Genomic DNA, 17,888 nt, shown 5'->3' with positions numbered 1-17,888 from the left:
TGGCAGTCCTTGCATGTGACAACACTCTTGGGTCGCTGTCCTGATGTATGCAGTAGAATCGGTGGTGTTTCCCCAGTCCGAGGTGCATCCTGAGCAGGTGGCAGTGGGCCAGTGTTGGTGTCAGCATGCTTACATCTACCAGGTGTATACCTCAATATTATAGGCTTTAAGAAGTATCTCACAATTGTGACGTATAATGTCATCATAATGACCGAGCCATAATTCTGACTATGCATTTAATGATTATTTGTAATTTAATATTTGTTATCTCATATTTATATGAAAACCTCATCATAGTTTAATAACTCAGACATATATGCTTAAAGCGAAGGTTTATTTCATGTTTTTCTTGCAATTTACACATTTCCTTACACAAATAATATGCCAATAATCTGAACTACTATGGATAAGACCCATTTGCTTAACCATACAATATGTACATATTTAAAAATAGAATGTATGATTAGATAAAGTCCCCTTTGTTCTTTTTACCACAACCCATAACTTGACCACTATGAATTAGTTTATAGGTCAACCAATTTGTTTAATTGATTGACCTATAAACTAATTCATAAATAAAGGGGTAAATAGTCCAATGAAACAGGATCATGATAGATCAATCTGAAAGTGTTCCAATAAATCTAAAACGGAAAGACAATCACAAAAGAAAAAACTATTATCGAGAATACTTCTTTAGTGGTTTTGTTTGACTCAATGCTGTGGGATTGGTGTTCCTATAAAATACGTTAATACAGATATAAAACATATATTCTTAAAGGATCAATCCATACCAAGTTACATGAAGCAGAAACATTCACGGTTTAAGGACAGATCGTTTTTCCTTCACACTCCAGAGAACCGTCAGCTTCCACCAGAGGGCAGATCAGTGCTCATGTATCCCACTCTGCTGCATGGCTTTGCCTTGTTACGACCACCTGAGGAGACTGGAGAGGACTAAACAGGCCAGAGCTTTGGTCCAATATGGAAGCCTTTGTTTTGGTTCAGAAGAAGAAGAACAAATTAAAAGCGGTTTAAAATTCAAAGTCTGAACATAAAAACATTTGCACCAACTTTTCCTTAGCTACATTGTTACATCTGAATTCCTAACAAATTCTTATTGGACAAATGGACCCTGTAACTCTGTATTTTAGGAATCTTTCAAGGCTTCATAATTTGGCACATTTCTTGGAGAAAGTAATAATTTAATGCGGTGAAATATATCTGCACTCCCAATATTTAAACATTGGTGAAAACAACTCTTTAAATAATCAATGATAATCCAACAAGGAAATCTTCAATATGATAATATGGACGTCTTAACCTTGTCTGATATATCTGTCAAACCTTCAAAGAGGGACGAAGCTTGTGAAGGAAAAGAAACCATAATGTTGCTATTTGTAATATGATTTTGGTTTGTATGGTTGCCGTCTTGTATAAAAGTAAAACAAATCAAATACAACTGTTTCAGTTGCATTAGCATCCCTCCCACTGGTGTTTTCATGTCAGCCACTTCTCTATGCAGCTCGTGAACACGGTGTGGTTCGAGTGCCACTGCACGTGCTTCACTCCAGAGTGAACGCACAGCTCCACGTCGCCACGAGCCTCCAGCGCCTTCAGCCCAAACGTGTCGCTCTTGTAGAACTTTCAACGGGAGAGAAGAAGAGAAGGGTGGGTTGAGACAGAGGGAGATGGCTGCCGGTCAACAGAGGATCAATGGAAACGTGTTTCCGGTCCAGAAGCGAGACAACGGTACACATTCATTACTCTGCCACTCACCTCCTGGTTCCTCATTTCTACGATATTCTCGTTGACGTCATAGAATCCAAAGTGGCTGAAAATAGGAAACAGTTGGTCTCAGTTGGTATAGTAAATGAGATAGATTTATATACATATGTTAACACAAACAAAATAATTCAAGTGCTTAAAGATTTTTGTTGTTGTTTTTTTCCAGCGAAGAACCTCTGACTATGTGGATTGTGGATTTATTGGCATTATTACAACTACGCTTTTTAAATAAAGTTGGGTTGAGGGAAGAAAGAGTAAAGAGGGAAGGAGTCCACTGGCTCTGGGTCCTGTTTGCTCTGTGTTTTGTCTTTCAGGCTGTTCATCAGCTGATGAGCCACACCTGAACCAGCCGGCTGCTACCAACCACAGGTTTGTTTGTTTAAGCTAGTTGTGTTATCCTTTAATTAAATGTCCATCTATCGTTTTTAACTCGTCTGGTCTCCCATCAATGTTGCAGTCTCTGAGCCGGGTTGTAACAGGAGAGAAAATGAGGCTAATATTTTATTATTATTATTGTGTTAGTTTGTTTATCTACAAACTAATTCAGCTTGTGTATCACAGGCCCATTAAAATGACAGAGAATCAATAGTGTGTGTGAGAATTATAAAACGTTGGTGAAACCTGGACTGCCACGGCGTGATGACGCCATCGTCTGGTCCTCCAATCAGCACAAGCTTCTTGATGCGCAGGAAGTTTTCCCTCCATGCTGAGGAGGCGAGATGGAGAAACGCATTACGTCACATGTTCAACTGTACACGCACACAAGTACGCCGCACACAACGGACAGGAATGAATTCCACTACCTTTCATGTTGATGTGAGGCCTCTCGCCGTTAAGCATCGGCAGAAAGGTGTTGCTCTGCAGGTAGCGGTACCTATGGTGAGGGTCTGTGGAGAAGATATATATATATATATATATATATATATATATATATATATATTGTTGTTGTTAATACCACATGCCAAATCTCCTCAGTTAAAGGTGAATATGTTATGCGTTTCAAATCATCATTGTCACCGTTCCAGTAGTCGCAGAAAGACAGTTTCTGTCCCATGCTGCTGTAGCAAATACGAAACAACGTCCTCTTTACGTAGTCAGGAAATAGCCACTTCAGGTAGTCTGTGTCTGTGGAGAGAGGTTTAGAAATAAAGGATCTGATAAATCCAGTTGAAGTTGAAATGTGAAATGGAGCTCGCTGACCTCCATACTGGCCGGCCTGTGGCGCCGACAGAGAGACGAAGGTGTGCACGTTGTGGTGTGAAGCCACGGAGAGAAGGGCCCGACAAATTAGACCACCTTAAAGAAAGGAGAGGACACACCGTCAAGAGAGCTCGGGACGTACCAACTTATGATGCTTTAATAGTTGAACGTCTCGGTATATGCATCCAGTCTGCTAAGAGAGGAACACATATGGCTGTGCCTCCCAATGGATCGAATTAAAACAGGTTGAAGCAACTGTTTATTGTTTCCAATTTATTTCCCCTGCCAATATCAAACATGCAGCTGGGAGTCTTTCGCAACACCCTCATGATGACAATGCTAGCATGTTTATGGGTATGACGTTTAGCATGTTCGCTATCTTAGTTTAGTGTTGGCAGGCAAACGTTTGCTCGTGGGCATTAAAGCAGTAAGTAGAGCTGTGGCTGTGTTTAGCATTATGAGCTAAAGAGAAGGGAAAGCCACCATGGGGCCTTATGTGAATTACGGGCACCATAAATCTCTACAAAATGTTGGACATATTAATGTGGACCAACCACTGACTGACTGAACTGACCGTGCTACCTAGAGAAGTGCTATTGATAGCAAGGCTGGTAAAAAAATATTAGCACTTTTGGGGGGAAATCTCCTTAAAGCTAAAAGTTGAAAGAAACAACTGTTTTTTTTCCAAAGAGCAGATTTCAAATGTGTGAATAGGGCCCATTGGAGGAGATGCCATTTAAATGATATATAAATATGCGTTGCTTAAGATGTACATTTTGGAAAATGAGTCCACAGCTGTATGTAAACTGCAGCTTTGATGTGAACCACCTGGGTGGTTAAAAATAACACTTATCTTGGTATGCTTGGAATGTGGAAATGAAAGTTGGAGGTCGCTGGTACATCCAACTTTGTGTGTGTGTGTGCGTGTGTGTGTGTGTGTGTGTGTGTGTGTGTGTGTGTGTGTGACATTGTTACAGGAAAAATGTTCCCTTAAAAGAGGACTCTGTTACAACCCTATAACATTATCAGACTCATGATGGCACCGTACCAAATTAAACTCTCATTTTATTCCGCATATTCTTTGTGGTTTCATCTTTCTAACTCCACACCCTCAGATTTTTATTTTTATTTTCAAATTTGTAGCCTTCAGCCTAATCTGACCCGGTGACTCAAGTGACATCACTTGAGTCAATCAATTAGACTTCACAGCGTCCCTCCTGAGCCACAGAGGACTTAATGCCCCTTTTATAGTATTTCATCTTGGTCCTCATGAGCTCCTGTTTCTTTTGCTCTTCATTTTAAAGCTGATGCTTTAGTGATCACTTTTAAGTTGTAAGAACAAAAGTTCACTCTTTGGCCCGAGATAAATACTCTACGTGAGAGGGAGAGAGGACCTTGTGAGAAGCACAGCAGATGGACGCCTTCAGGAGCTTTTCGCACGATGGAGTCGAAGGCTTGGCTGAAGTCTTGGACCTGCCTCCATAATGGCCTCAGACTGGCCAGGTTGTCATACAAGTCAATCACCGACACCTCCGTCCCCGGATGCGTCTGGGAATAACATTTAAAAAGGGAACTGAGTGACAGAAACACAGTAACGACTGATTAAATCAACTATACTATTGTATGTAAACACGGCTGCTGCTGCTTCCCCTGGGGATGAATAAAGTCATATCCTATCAGCCTGATTACTGATGATGTTATCAGCCAACTCAGTTATTCCAAAATAAAACTGATCTTGAGGAACAGAAATCGTTTTTCACTTCACTTGAAACTGTAATCTCACTTCTGAAATGAGATGAATTAAGGAACTTTGGGCTTCAGTGGGAAGTTTGACTGCTCACACATCAAACAATCAATATTAAACCTCCCTGGGCAGTGTGAAAAAAATAACAAGAAACTGAAAAGCAAGTTTACTTTGAATAAAATCCATAAACAGTTGGACCAAATATATCATGTTCTTTGACAAACTATATTTAATCAATGGTGGAAAGCTGCAACATAAAAGCAATGATCACACCTTTAGTATATCATTATTTTTAATGCAACTTTATTCTGAAATTAGCATTCTGCATAATGATAGGTCTACTTTTACACGTGTTACTGTATACTATGCTAATACTTGTATACTTTATATGTTTAACTGTAATAGAGTATGTTTTCACTGTAGTATTATTAGTTTTACTTACTTTACTTAAGTCAAATATCTGACAATGTTTCTCTAATAAATGACACAATCCGTCTCTCCCAAAGTGAACCCCAATGTATAATGTATACATATATATATATATATATATATATATATATATATATATATATATATATATATATATATATATATATATATATATATATCTCTGCACGTTGGCCTTTGAGCCGTCCTACCTTGGTTATGTAAAGAGACAACGTCTTGAACTGTTTGGGTCCATCAAAGATGCCGTGCACGATGATGACGGGCCGGTAGCCGTCAATGCGCACGGTCCCGGACAGCAGCAGCGGCAGCAGCAGCCGCAGCAGCGCCGGTGAGCCTCGCACGATCCGCGCAGTCTTCATGTCTCTCGGGACCGGGAGGAGGACCGGAGAATTCGGGCCTCGTGAATGATGAGGTCTCAGTCAGTCCTGATGAGTCCTCATCGATCTCTCTCAACTTTTGTTTGCACAGAGCGCGCACACGGAGTATGCGCGCGCCTCCCATCTGCCCCCATCTGCAGCAGCGTGGTTTCTGAAGTGTTCCAGAGCACATCCGCTTTCATTACATTACATTACATGTCATTACATTACATTATACATTACATTATACATTACATTACATTATACATTACATTATACATTACATTATACATTACATTACATGTCATTACATTACATGTCATTACATTACATTATACATTACATTATACATTACATTATACATTACATTACATTATACATTACATTATACATTACATTATACATTACATTACATGTCATTACATTACATGTCATTACATTACATTATACATTACATTACATGTCATTACATTACATTATACATTACATTATACATTACATTACATGTCATTACATTATACATTACATTACATGTCATTACATTACATTATACATTACATTATACATTACATTATACATTACATTACATGTCATTACATTACATTATACATTACATTATACATTACATTATACATTACATTACATGTCATTACATTATACATTACATTACATGTCATTACATTACATTATACATTACATTATACATTACATTATACATTACATTACATGTCATTACATTATACATTACATTACATGTCATTACATTACATTATACATTACATTATACATTACATTATACATTACATTACATGTCATTACATTACATGTCTTTACATTAGATTACATTCCATTACATTACATGTCATTACATTACATTATACATTACATTATACATTACATTATACATTACATTATACATTACATTACATGTCATTACATTACATTATACATTACATTATACATTACATTACATGTCATTACATTACATGTCATTACATTACATTATACATTACATTATACATTACATTATACATTACATTACATGTCATTACATTACTTGTCATTACATTACATGTCATTACATTACATTATACATTACATTATACATTACATTACATGTCATTACATTACTTGTCATTACATTACATGTCTTTACATTAGATTACATTCCATTACATGACATTACATTATACATTACATTACATGTCATTACATTACATTATACATTACATTATACATTACATTACATGTCATTACATTATACATTACATTATACATTACATTATACATTACATTATACATTACATTATACATTACATTACATGTCATTACATTACATTATACATTACATTATACATTACATTATACATTACATTACATGTCATTACATTACATTATACATTACATTATACATTACATTACATGTCATTACATTATACATTACATTACATGTCATTACATTACATTACATTACATGACATTACATTACATTACAGAGAACTAATACAAAATGGACAAATTAATTGCCTAAATGTCAGTAATAAATCGGAGAAATTTCATGGTGACACTTTCTCGTTATTCATTAACATGATATTCAAAATGATGAAATCCCGTTCTGTTGTAGTTCTTCAGATGGCCGCACGGGGCGGTGAACGCTGGAGCCTCTCTGACCGGACGCAAGCCGTTTGATATGACGTATATCCGCTTCCGGCATCAGCGTGCATTGAGCTAAATTAGCAAAACATATATTGATAGTTTCATTTACGTGGTGTTTGTTTGGAAGAATAAAGCCACATATATATTGTGTACATGGCAATGGAGGGATGTATCGATTAAGTGTCCCGACCGGAAGTTCGTGAGCCACAAGTCAAGCTAACGGCTCTTCGTAGCTGGAGTTAGCCGAGTTAGCTAACTCACAGCCTGCTACTTCTTCCATAACAACAACGTTGTCGAAAAGTGGTAAGTGAAGTTAATAAAGGGCTAAAAGTAGAGTAACGGTCGTGCTTTTTATCACAACTTTTCAATCTTAAATAAGCAGAATAGCTTACTAGTAACGTCCCTCAGATATTGTATGTTAGCTACTTAAGTAAAAGTATGTAAGACATATTCTTAAAGTACGCTTACTCATAAAGCCAAATGGTCCATTTCAGAATAATTAGCTATGTTATTGATTACAATTCTTGATGCATTTGTGTCTTCAGCACTAATACTGCAACAGGTTGAGCTAATTTTTACACTTATATACTGGGTAGCTTGTGAAATATCTAGTAATATGTGGACATAATGTAGCCCAGTACTGCCAGACTGTTACTATGAACTATTTGCACAGGGTTGTGGGACATGTAGTGCAAGAATATTTGCCATGGCATTGCAGTGCAACTGTTAATGTACTCTGTGGTACCCTGTCAGATTTCAGACGTTAAAAAAATATTTCAGTTTGTAATCCATTATGCAACAATACTCTGTAAATGAGGCGTGAAATAGTTATGTGTCTATTATATGGTCTGAGTATTGCAATGTATGTAGCTTATAGTCATTTTATTGGTGTGTGTCGTCTCCTTTGGGGATCAATACATCTCAACCAAGACATAGTATGTGGAAAATACGGATTGTGTCATTTTCTGCAGCTTCTCCAACTATGTTGGTTACACACCTACACCTGGATTGTGGATAACAATGTATTTGTTTTGTTCTCCCTAGACAGGCACCATGGCCAATCTAGAGCAGTGGGTGAACGACCGTCTCCATGACATCCTCGGTATGAGTGACAGATATGTGTCTCAATTCATGATTGGCACTGCGCGGAAATCATCGAGCTCTCAAGACTTTGTGACTCGTCTCGAGGAGACGGGCACAATTGACATCGAACCGAGTGTGGTTGCGTTTGCGCAAGAGCTCTTTGACAAGGTAAATTCTAGCGTCATTCCTTGTTTTGACTTGCCATAACATATATATTTATTTATATATATTCATTTTTAATTCATTAAACGTTACGGCCGTTGCTTGCATGGGGGAATGTTATTGGGGGAATGAAACCTCTAACGCGTTCTGCACGTGTTATAGATTCCTCGCAAGCAGGTTGTTGAGAAACCATCCCGGGCGATGGAACGGGAAGCCATTGAAATGGACAAGAAGAATCGGACGTACACTTTACTGGAGGACAGCGACAGCGATGGAGAAGCTGTGAGGGAAAAGGAGAAAGGGAAAAATAAAAAGGACAAAGACAAAGGAAACAGGAGGAAGAACTTCAGAAAGAAGAAAGTGAGCGAGTCGTCAAGTGAGGATGAACCACCTAAAAGGTAATCCAGATATTTTATGTACATTTTATTGTTTGATTTTTCTTTAATAAATGTTTCATATGGTTCCATTCAAAACATGTTTGAGTATAGTGATAATGGTAGAACAGAAACGTCATGATTTTCTCATTTATATTTCTAAATCTGGTTTCATCTAGCTTTTTTTTTAGCAGTTTTTGGTTTAATGCATTTCCTTTTCTAATATCAAGGGGGAATTCAAGCCAAGGGGACCAGACGTCTCCCAAGAAAGAGGAGGAAGAGGAAGAGTGGGAGAAGGAAGAAAGAGAGCGACAGCATGACATTGAAGAGAGAGATGCGTTCGCTGAGCGAGTGAAGCAGAAAGACAAAGACAAGACCCGTAACATAACAGAGAGGACAGACAAAAAGGTGGGACAAGAGGGGATAACAATACAGCGCATGCACCTTTTTAAAGGTGGCCCACAATGCCATGCAGGTAAACACCTTCATTGTGTTTTTTTCTTCTCTTCAGGCTTATGAAGAAGCTCAGAAGAGGCTGAAGATGGCTGAAGATGATCAGAAGAACATGGTAGGCGAGTTTCTATTTGTGCTGGGGGGAAAAACGTAATATTTTGTCGCAATCACCTGGACACTTGACTGCTGCACTCCGGGGTGTTAAAATATGATGTTTTGGGGAATAAAGACTAAAATCAGTTATAAATTTGAACTGTGTACTGAAGTTTCTGATCCTTTGTCTTCCTCTTTCCTTCTGTAGTTGCCAGAGTTGAGGAAGCGCTCTCGCTGGGATTATCTAAAGAAGAGAGAGGCCGAGAAGCTGGAGGACCTGGAGGCAGAGATCAATGACGATGAGTACCTTTTCCATACAGAGGAGCTGACAGAGAGGGAGAAGAAGGAGTTGGATTACAAACGCACCCTGCGGGACCTGGCTAAAGATTACAAAAAGGCCGGTGTCAAGGAACATGAGGAGAGGAAGAACCGATACTACATGCCAGAAGAGAAGAGAAACAAGGTAGAAACGTACACATACTGACACAATGTGCAGTTCACTTATTGAGTGTGCATTGGTTCGATTGTTCAACTCTTGCCCTTCCTCCCTCTCCCCGCTGACCAGGAGGTGCCCCAGAGGGACCTAGAGCTGGAGGAAACTCCGATGGAGCTGGGAGGAGAGCAAGGCCGCTGGGAGGAGGAGAGGCTGAAGACGGCCTCCCTCAGCTTCGGCGCCAAGAGGGAGCGAGAGCAAGGGATGAAGCAGGAGCAGGAGAGGTACCAGCTGATCCTGGAGGAGGACGAGATGATCGAATTCGTCAGCACTGCCATGACCATGAAGGGAACTCGGTCGGAGAAGGTGGGGTTACTGTTCATGTGCCACACATGTCATTTCACTTTTCCTTTTATAAATTGCCACTAGTGTCGGACAATTTACAGGCAATTTAAAATGTTGCTGTCGGGAAATTTACTGCTGAGGTGAAACAGCTAACATGAAGGAGATACAATTTCAGCAGAGTTGGAGGTGTGCGTTTGTTCACTGTGTGTTTTTAGGGGTGACAAGAAGATACATGGCCAAGTAAGTCTGAGAAGAAGAAAAAATGGTGGCAATATGGCAAAACTTTTGACAAAAGAGATGAAATGGCGTCATGTATATGCTGCAGGATTCGCTATAATCTCATTCACAGGCTCTCAGGCTCAGTATGCTACATGCGGGAGTTGCTTCTGAGTCGAGTGCGACACCTAGTGGTAACATTTGGTATATTGGTCCAAAGTAAACCCATTCTTCTGACCTTGTGTTTAGGATCAGGAGGCCCTGGCCCTGTCCCAGGCGGCGCTGAAGAAAGAGTCCATGCAGGAGGTCCGTCGCAGCCTGCCCATCTTCCCCTACAGAGAGGACCTGCTAGCTGCCATCAACCAGCACCAGATTCTAGTCATCGAGGGGGAGACGGGCTCCGGAAAGACCACCCAGATCCCTCAGTACCTCCTGGAAGATGTGAGTGCAAAATCTAACAATAACATCATCATATACTGGCATTAAAGATGACCGGCACACATAACAAAGTCCACTGACAGATTCCAGGTCAGCATTACTGCATACTAATGAGGATCAAGTAAAGATTAAAAAGCCCGTTATGATTCTACCCATCAACTTATTGTTCCCCTCTCAGGGATACACAAAAGGAGGCATGAAGATCGGATGCACACAGCCTCGCAGAGTGGCAGCTATGTCAGTGGCAGCCAGAGTGGCACAGGAAATGGGCGTCAAGCTCGGGAATGAGGTGAGCGTGGCACATAATCTTGATCCCATTCTCTTTCACACACTAATAGTTCTAGATGGGTCAAAGTCATGCAATGTTAGATCTGTATAGCAATGAATACGGTGTTACACCATACATCATGTTTTGTCATGCTTTGTTTATTATTGTTGACTATTTCCAAACTCAATGTCTTTGTTGCTTCCTCCAGGTGGGTTACAGTATTCGCTTTGAGGACTGCACTTCAGAGAGAACTGTGCTCAGGTACATGACGGACGGCATGCTGCTCCGAGAGTTTCTCACCGAGCCCGACCTGGCCAGCTACAGGTAATGCAAAGAGTCCTTCATCCCTGTTCTGAAAATAACGTTGCTAAGCAGTTAATCCATGAGAGAAACAGAGAGAAATTTCATTATAGTTTCTTTGAAAGTTGGTGGTTTTAGAAAGTTTTTCCTCATCACACGTTGCAAATTTAATTAACTAGTGTCTCTAAATCAGCGGGCACTGTATTAACTTTCTGATCGCTTACCTTCCACTGCCTGATATCCCAACTTCTAATAAACGTCTCACAGTTTCTCTCCGTCGTCTCTCACATCTGTCGTTACGATGTCCTTGTATATTTACACCCGTCGGTATTTGTGTACGAGTCGTGCTCAACCCTGCCCTCTCCCCACCCAAGTGTAATCATCATAGACGAAGCCCACGAGCGAACGCTCCACACAGATATTCTGTTTGGGCTGATTAAGGACATCGCCAGGTTCCGGTCAGACCTGAAGGTGCTGGTGGCCAGCGCCACTCTGGACACCGAGCGCTTCTCCTGCTTCTTTGACGACGCGCCCGTCTTCAGGATCCCCGGCAGGAGGTTCCCGGTCGATATCTTCTACACTAAAGTAAGAACAAGCATATTCTTTATAAGCTTTAATACAGTATTCAATACTTAAAGATATATATAATTGGTGAATTATTGTTGCTAGATGGAGATGAAACGGGGGGACATAGAAACACGGAATGAAAAATTGACGTCTTTTTTTTCCTGGCTACCTCAAAAGAAAACATTCCTCCAAACAATTTATTTTCGACCAAAACCCAAACGTTCTTGTTGATGCACGTATCTGCATGTTGTGTTCTCAAGGCTCCAGAGGCCGACTACCTGGAAGCTTGTGTGGTGTCGGTGCTCCAGATCCACGTCACCCAGCCTACCGGAGACGTACTGGTGTTCCTCACTGGACAGGTATAGTTTATATCTTCATTCTTCAAGAACCTGGTCAAGAGAGTCACCGTTTTGAACCCGGATTTAATGGGAGATTTGTGGTGTCCTCTTCCTTATGTTTGGTTCTGCATAGGTTTTGTTTATTTTGGACAAAATATTTTAAAGACAAATTTACCTCACAATTGCTTCGCCAGTATGTTGGAGACAGAAACATCCTTGTTTACCTCCTAAAGATCTTTAAAGAAAACCTTTTTTTTTTTTTTTTTAATATAGCGAGAGGGCAAGCTATATATTTTACACATGTATGTTAGCAGATAAGAAGGAACCAGCCCGAGGAGAGATTTATATATTTAAAAGCCAATTAATGTAAAATATTGTTATTGATAAAATGAGGTAACGTCTCCTCTAATAATGCTCAGTCAGTTATTACTTCATGAGTTCTTTGTGACGGCAGAGAACATAAACGCATCCGTGTCAGTAAAGTGCAGCATCCGATCCGCCTGTCGGCCCATGCAGAGTGAACACGAGCGGCTCCTGAACGTGAAGGCGGTGCCGTGTTGACCCAATGAAAATCAAACGAGTGTAGGAGGAAGGGATGTCCAACGGGTAGATGCTTGTTATTTGTCTTTGTCGACTCCTGAACCTCTTGTGTTTCTTGTAGGAGGAGATCGAAACGTGTTGCGAGCTGCTCCAGGAGAGATGCAGGCGGCTTGGATCTAAGATAGCAGAGCTGATGGTCCTTCCCATCTACGCCAACCTGCCATCGGACATGCAGGCGAAGATCTTCAACCCGACTCCGCTGGGAGCCCGTAAGGTGAGACGAGGTCTCATCCCTGTGCAGAATATGCGAGGAACTGTTATTGTTTCCTAATACAATGAGTACTCTGGAAGTAATAGGTCACTGTAGGAATGATATTGTACCGTGGCAGATAAAATGGTCAGTCGACCAGAGACATAAATGAAGACAATAGCTCTCTGCTATCTGCGTTCTGTATCCGTTGGGTAATAAATCGGATTAAATGTCAATGCTATTATTCACCAATGGAGGCCGCTGTAGTACAATGACATTTGTTATGGAGACTCTGTTGGACAGGTTAAAGCCTTGTCTTGATGTCTTCATCAAGCCTTTGTTCCCATTGTTACACCGCGTACAGATGTAATCTTCCTCTGAACTTGTTTGGGAGTTGCTCACTCAGTTTATCTCTCTTCACTGTGTGTTCTCTTCCGATCAATTAAAGGTGGTGGTGGCGACCAACATAGCAGAAACCTCGCTGACCATAGACGGCATCATCTACGTCATCGACCCGGGCTTCTGCAAACAGAAGAGCTACAACGCCCGCACCGGCATGGAGTCGCTCATCGTCACGCCCTGCTCCCGGGTAAATGCTCACTGTTCTCATTAGAGTTTAACGAGCGGGAGGAGAAGGCGTGCTGTCCTGAACGCACATGTTTTCATTCACTCGGGCTACAAGCAGTGCTATTGTACAAGAGCTCAGGTCCGCGAGCTGCGTTTCACGTCTGCGTTGTCAGTCTCTGTATTGGTTTCTCAACGTCCTCCTTCTGCGTGTTTCTGTTTCGCTCTCAGGCTTCGGCCAACCAGAGGGCGGGCCGTGCAGGCAGGGTGGCTGCTGGGAAATGTTTCAGGCTCTACACAGCCTGGGCCTTCAAACATGAGATGGAGGAATCGACGGTGCCGGAGATTCAGAGGACCAACTTGGGAAATGTAGTCCTGCTGCTGAAGAGTTTAGGTGAGCAGAGGACTCCTGGGTTGGATATAATGACTAATAAAGTGATGTTGCGGTGTGCAATAAGCTAATATCTTTTGCTTGTAGGGATCAATGACCTCATTCACTTTGACTTCATGGACCCACCACCTCATGAGACTCTGGTCTTAGCGCTGGAGCAGCTCTACGCCCTGGGAGCACTCAACCACCTGGGAGAGCTCACCAAGGTACAAACCCATCAAACTTCCAATTACACTTATTAGCAGCTCTAGTTGACATTTTTATAATAACTATGTATCAAAAGGGGTCGCTTGTGCGAGCGAAGGGGCGACTCAAACGTTTGCTTCCTGTAGCAAAGTAGCAGCCTTAACGAATAGAAACGTGTGAATATCGCTTCATCGGGCGATGGTCACCCGTTTGTGAGGATGTTTTTCAGAGTGTGGCTGCCGTAGTGCAGGTTATTGTTTATTTATTGAATGAATGGAGTCAAATGTCTTCAACGGTTTGTTCTTGTTTGTCGGGGTTCAGCTGGGTCGCAGGATGGCCGAGCTCCCGGTGGACCCCATGCTGAGCAAGATGATCCTGGCCTCCGAGCAGTAAGTCTCCAGTCTGATAAAGTCTGTGTGAAGTATTGGAATGTAAACATTTAATTAGTTTATTTGAGTAAATATGGGTTTGAAGCTCAATTCTCCACGCAGGAGAATGTTGATAATGTATCTCTAAGGGAGGAATTGATCCTCATTGGTTAAACACGAATGGACCAATGAGATCTGGAGTAAATCAAAGCTGCGTACTTATTGTGAAATAACACATGAGTGTGCTTCCTCTTTATTTAGAGGAAGGGACTTGAATCTGTTCACTTGGTATGCTTTCATGTTGCTGCCCTTTCTGTTAACGTTGTGGCCTGTTTGTTGAATGGTGTAATAGAAACTTTATAAGGATGACGCATAAAAATAAATAATACAACTTATTGAGTGAAGGCATGGGAGTTCAGAAAGAAAACCCTGTATAAGTAAGGGGTGGATGATTACTGCTGTTGCTTTCTCTGCATGCTTCTATATTTATATAAATATGTTCCATCTCCTTCCAGGTACAAGTGTTCAGAGGAAGTGTTGACAATAGCCGCCATGCTGTCGGTAAACAACTCTATTTTCTACCGGCCCAAAGACAAGGTGGTGCACGCCGACAACGCCAGAATGAACTTTGTGGTGCCGGGAGGAGACCACCTGGTGCTGCTCAACGTCTACACACAGGTAGCTGTGGTTGGAGCTACAGTTACCAATGTGTTCAACTTGATAGCGCTTATAATGCATTACTTTCAGCTCCATGTAAATAGGTATCTATTGAGCACTAGAAATGTGTTTGCATCTGTAATCAACCTCTAAACAGTTTAGAACCTGGAACTTATTTTCAAGAGGGAAAGTCAAGAGATCAACAACGTCATCAGGGTTCATCCTCAATCCAGCCAATAGTAGATATTTCAGTCTTGTGATTGACCTACCATCATTAGCATGGCTGAAAGAGATTATAGAAAAGACAGAACAAATATGCAGAACCATGTTTTTCTGCTTTATACATTATAAAGCCCGGTTGTTTTAGTGTTGTGCTATCAACCGGTCTCGGTGTCTTCCTCCTGTAGTGGCTGGAGAGCGATTACTCCACACAGTGGTGCTACGAGAACTTCATCCAGTTCCGCTCCATGAGAAGAGCCCGGGATGTCAGGGACCAGCTGGAGGGTCTGATGGATCGAATTGAGGTGGAGGTGGTGAGCTCCCAGGGAGACAGCTTGCCCATTCGCAAGGTCAGTAATACTGAATTGTTCCACACTTCCCTGACACAAGTATGGAACCTCAACATTGATTCCTGGTTTTCATAAAGAGGATATGCTATACTTAGTCTTTGTGAACATGGCCGCTAGTTGGACTGGATGTTACGCAGATGCAGGCAGAGGAAAGCGGATATAAAAGCCCTGAAGAGTTCGCCATGAAAGGTAGTAGTTGTCTCCAAGACCGACGGTGCCTCAAACACCGCATGTCAATATTTGCTTCGGTTTGGTTGTTGACTCCACCTCTCAACTTAAGATGAGTGACAGGTGTTTGGGGGGAGCGGACTAATACCTCACGTAAGACCACAAGCTGCTGTCAGCATGATCACATTTTAGAATATCCTGTTGTACCTTCAAGTTAATCCTGTATGTCTCCATAGAGAGGTGAAAGGTCACCCTCAGATACAGCGAGTGGATGCTTTGTTTCAAGATAGCGAGATCTATAGCCTTCTCATATCAGGGTCTATGTGTTGAGAACGCACCCCTACACCACCTGAGATAAGAAAGGGCGTTTGTTTCTTTAGTTGGGTTACGCCTTGTTTTCCATCACACTCAAATGACCTGCAGCCAAATGGGCAAAAGCCATCCTGGAACTTATTTTGTTATTATTAATTAAACACTATGCCTCTAACATCCAGAGTAAAAATTTTTTTAAAAAGGTGAATTAGAATAATTTTACTAAACTATTTTTGAGTAATGCGATGCAGCATTAAATTACCAGCTCAATGAAAGCACTGATTGAGAACAGTAAAATACTATTGTTGCTGTCCAATGAAGACCACGTTTCTCCAAATTCAGTGTTTTTTTAAATTGAATGATTGTGTTTGGACTGGTCATAAAGCTGAGTGAGCTGTTTTTCACAGGACAGCGACAATAATAATCAAAGTCCCAGCACGTTTCCCTCGGTGCAGTTCCTCTTTGATTGTTACAGGACCGATGTTATTAAACCTCTCTCTCCCAGGCGGTGACGGCAGGATATTTCTATCACACGGCGCGGCTGAGCAAAGGCGGCTACAAGACGGTGAAGCACCAGCAGACGGTCTACGTCCACCCCAACAGCTGCCTGTTTGAGGAGCAGCCGCGCTGGCTCATCTACCACGAGCTGGTCTTCACCACCAAGGAGTTCATGAGACAGGTCAGAGGTCAAACGGTTTACTACACATAATTACGGAGTTCGGAGATGAAGGGCAGTAGTTGTCTGCTTGTTGGAAGCTTGTCCGCTAAAGTGGACTTTCATGAAACGCACAAAGTGTAAATAACATGGTGACACCTTTCATTGATGTCATCATTTCACGGTATAATGTCTTGTGGGAATGACTCGGCACACTAAAGAGCAAGTGTTCCTGGACAACATTAACTGCCTCTTTCATATATCCACACCCTGCACGCAGGTGATTGAGATCGACAGCGGCTGGCTGCTCGAAGTGGCGCCTCACTACTACAAGAGCAAAGAGCTGGAGGACAGCAGCAGCAAGAAGATGCCCCGCAAGCAGGGAAAAGCAAAAGAGGAGCTGGGCTAGAGAGGGCCGGGCTTCAGGGGCCGGATGGTGGAACGGGCAAAAAAGAAATGTAATAAAGAAGGAAAGTGTGGTCTTCAGTTGCAGTTTGAGATGGCTTCTCGGACCACAAAGTAGCCTGAACACGGACACCTGGAGGGACCGGGGCCAGTGAGAAGTGGGTCACTGGGTTAATCATAAACTGTCTGTGTCTGCTGGGCCACATCAAGGAAACATTCATGCACTTGGATCTGAGTTTCCTGCAGCAGCACTGACTCTGGGTGGGTCCTACAGCTCATTAACCAGCGAGACTGGAGCTTTGTTTTCCAGCAGCTTTTCAGCGGCCACCAGACTCTTTGTTGACTTTTGTCAAATGGTGAAACCGGCACATTGTTAAATGTGCAAATTGCTGAGAAGCCTTCTCAAAGCTGAAAAGACTGATTTCCAAACAGGTTTATTCTCGTGAGGCTCCTTATCTTGTTTATTTTTTTATTTTTTTTCTACACCAATAAAGTTTTACAACCACTTGTCAACACATTAGTTGTTACTGCCTATCCACTACACACATGGCCTATTATCATGCTG

The 17,888-nt window shown here is 41.5% G+C and overlaps 2 protein-coding genes across 2 annotated transcripts; one reads left to right on the top strand and one right to left on the bottom strand.

Annotated features, from left to right (window-relative positions):
- Nucleotides 1-849: 849 nt before the first annotated feature.
- LOC117728138 (lysosomal thioesterase PPT2-like) lies at nucleotides 850-5,612 on the bottom strand. Its single transcript, XM_034528894.1, has 8 exons — nucleotides 5,368-5,612; nucleotides 4,380-4,533; nucleotides 2,986-3,081; nucleotides 2,803-2,910; nucleotides 2,589-2,672; nucleotides 2,407-2,491; nucleotides 1,777-1,831; nucleotides 850-1,641 (listed from the first exon to the last, which is right to left on the bottom strand). The coding sequence occupies exons 1-8, from the start codon at nucleotides 5,533-5,535 to the stop codon at nucleotides 1,498-1,500; spliced, it is 894 nt and encodes a 297-aa protein (XP_034384785.1). The 5' UTR covers nucleotides 5,536-5,612; the 3' UTR covers nucleotides 850-1,497.
- Nucleotides 5,613-7,200: 1,588 nt separating this feature from the next.
- dhx16 (DEAH (Asp-Glu-Ala-His) box polypeptide 16) lies at nucleotides 7,201-17,836 on the top strand. Its single transcript, XM_034528595.1, has 21 exons — nucleotides 7,201-7,491; nucleotides 8,233-8,439; nucleotides 8,596-8,831; nucleotides 9,038-9,215; nucleotides 9,319-9,375; nucleotides 9,562-9,816; nucleotides 9,919-10,152; nucleotides 10,597-10,788; nucleotides 10,964-11,074; nucleotides 11,262-11,377; nucleotides 11,728-11,938; nucleotides 12,181-12,279; nucleotides 12,920-13,072; nucleotides 13,497-13,637; nucleotides 13,844-14,006; nucleotides 14,091-14,209; nucleotides 14,511-14,578; nucleotides 15,073-15,235; nucleotides 15,622-15,783; nucleotides 16,769-16,942; nucleotides 17,199-17,836. The coding sequence occupies exons 2-21, from the start codon at nucleotides 8,242-8,244 to the stop codon at nucleotides 17,325-17,327; spliced, it is 3,159 nt and encodes a 1,052-aa protein (XP_034384486.1). The 5' UTR covers nucleotides 7,201-7,491; nucleotides 8,233-8,241; the 3' UTR covers nucleotides 17,328-17,836.
- The last annotated feature ends 52 nt before the right edge of the window (nucleotides 17,837-17,888 follow it).

The sequence above is a fragment of the Cyclopterus lumpus genome, chromosome 25 (genome assembly GCF_009769545.1).
Source record: "Cyclopterus lumpus isolate fCycLum1 chromosome 25, fCycLum1.pri, whole genome shotgun sequence".
NCBI classification, from domain to species: Eukaryota; Metazoa; Chordata; class Actinopteri; order Perciformes; family Cyclopteridae; genus Cyclopterus; species Cyclopterus lumpus.
This window is presented reverse-complemented; position numbering and strand designations above follow the sequence as displayed.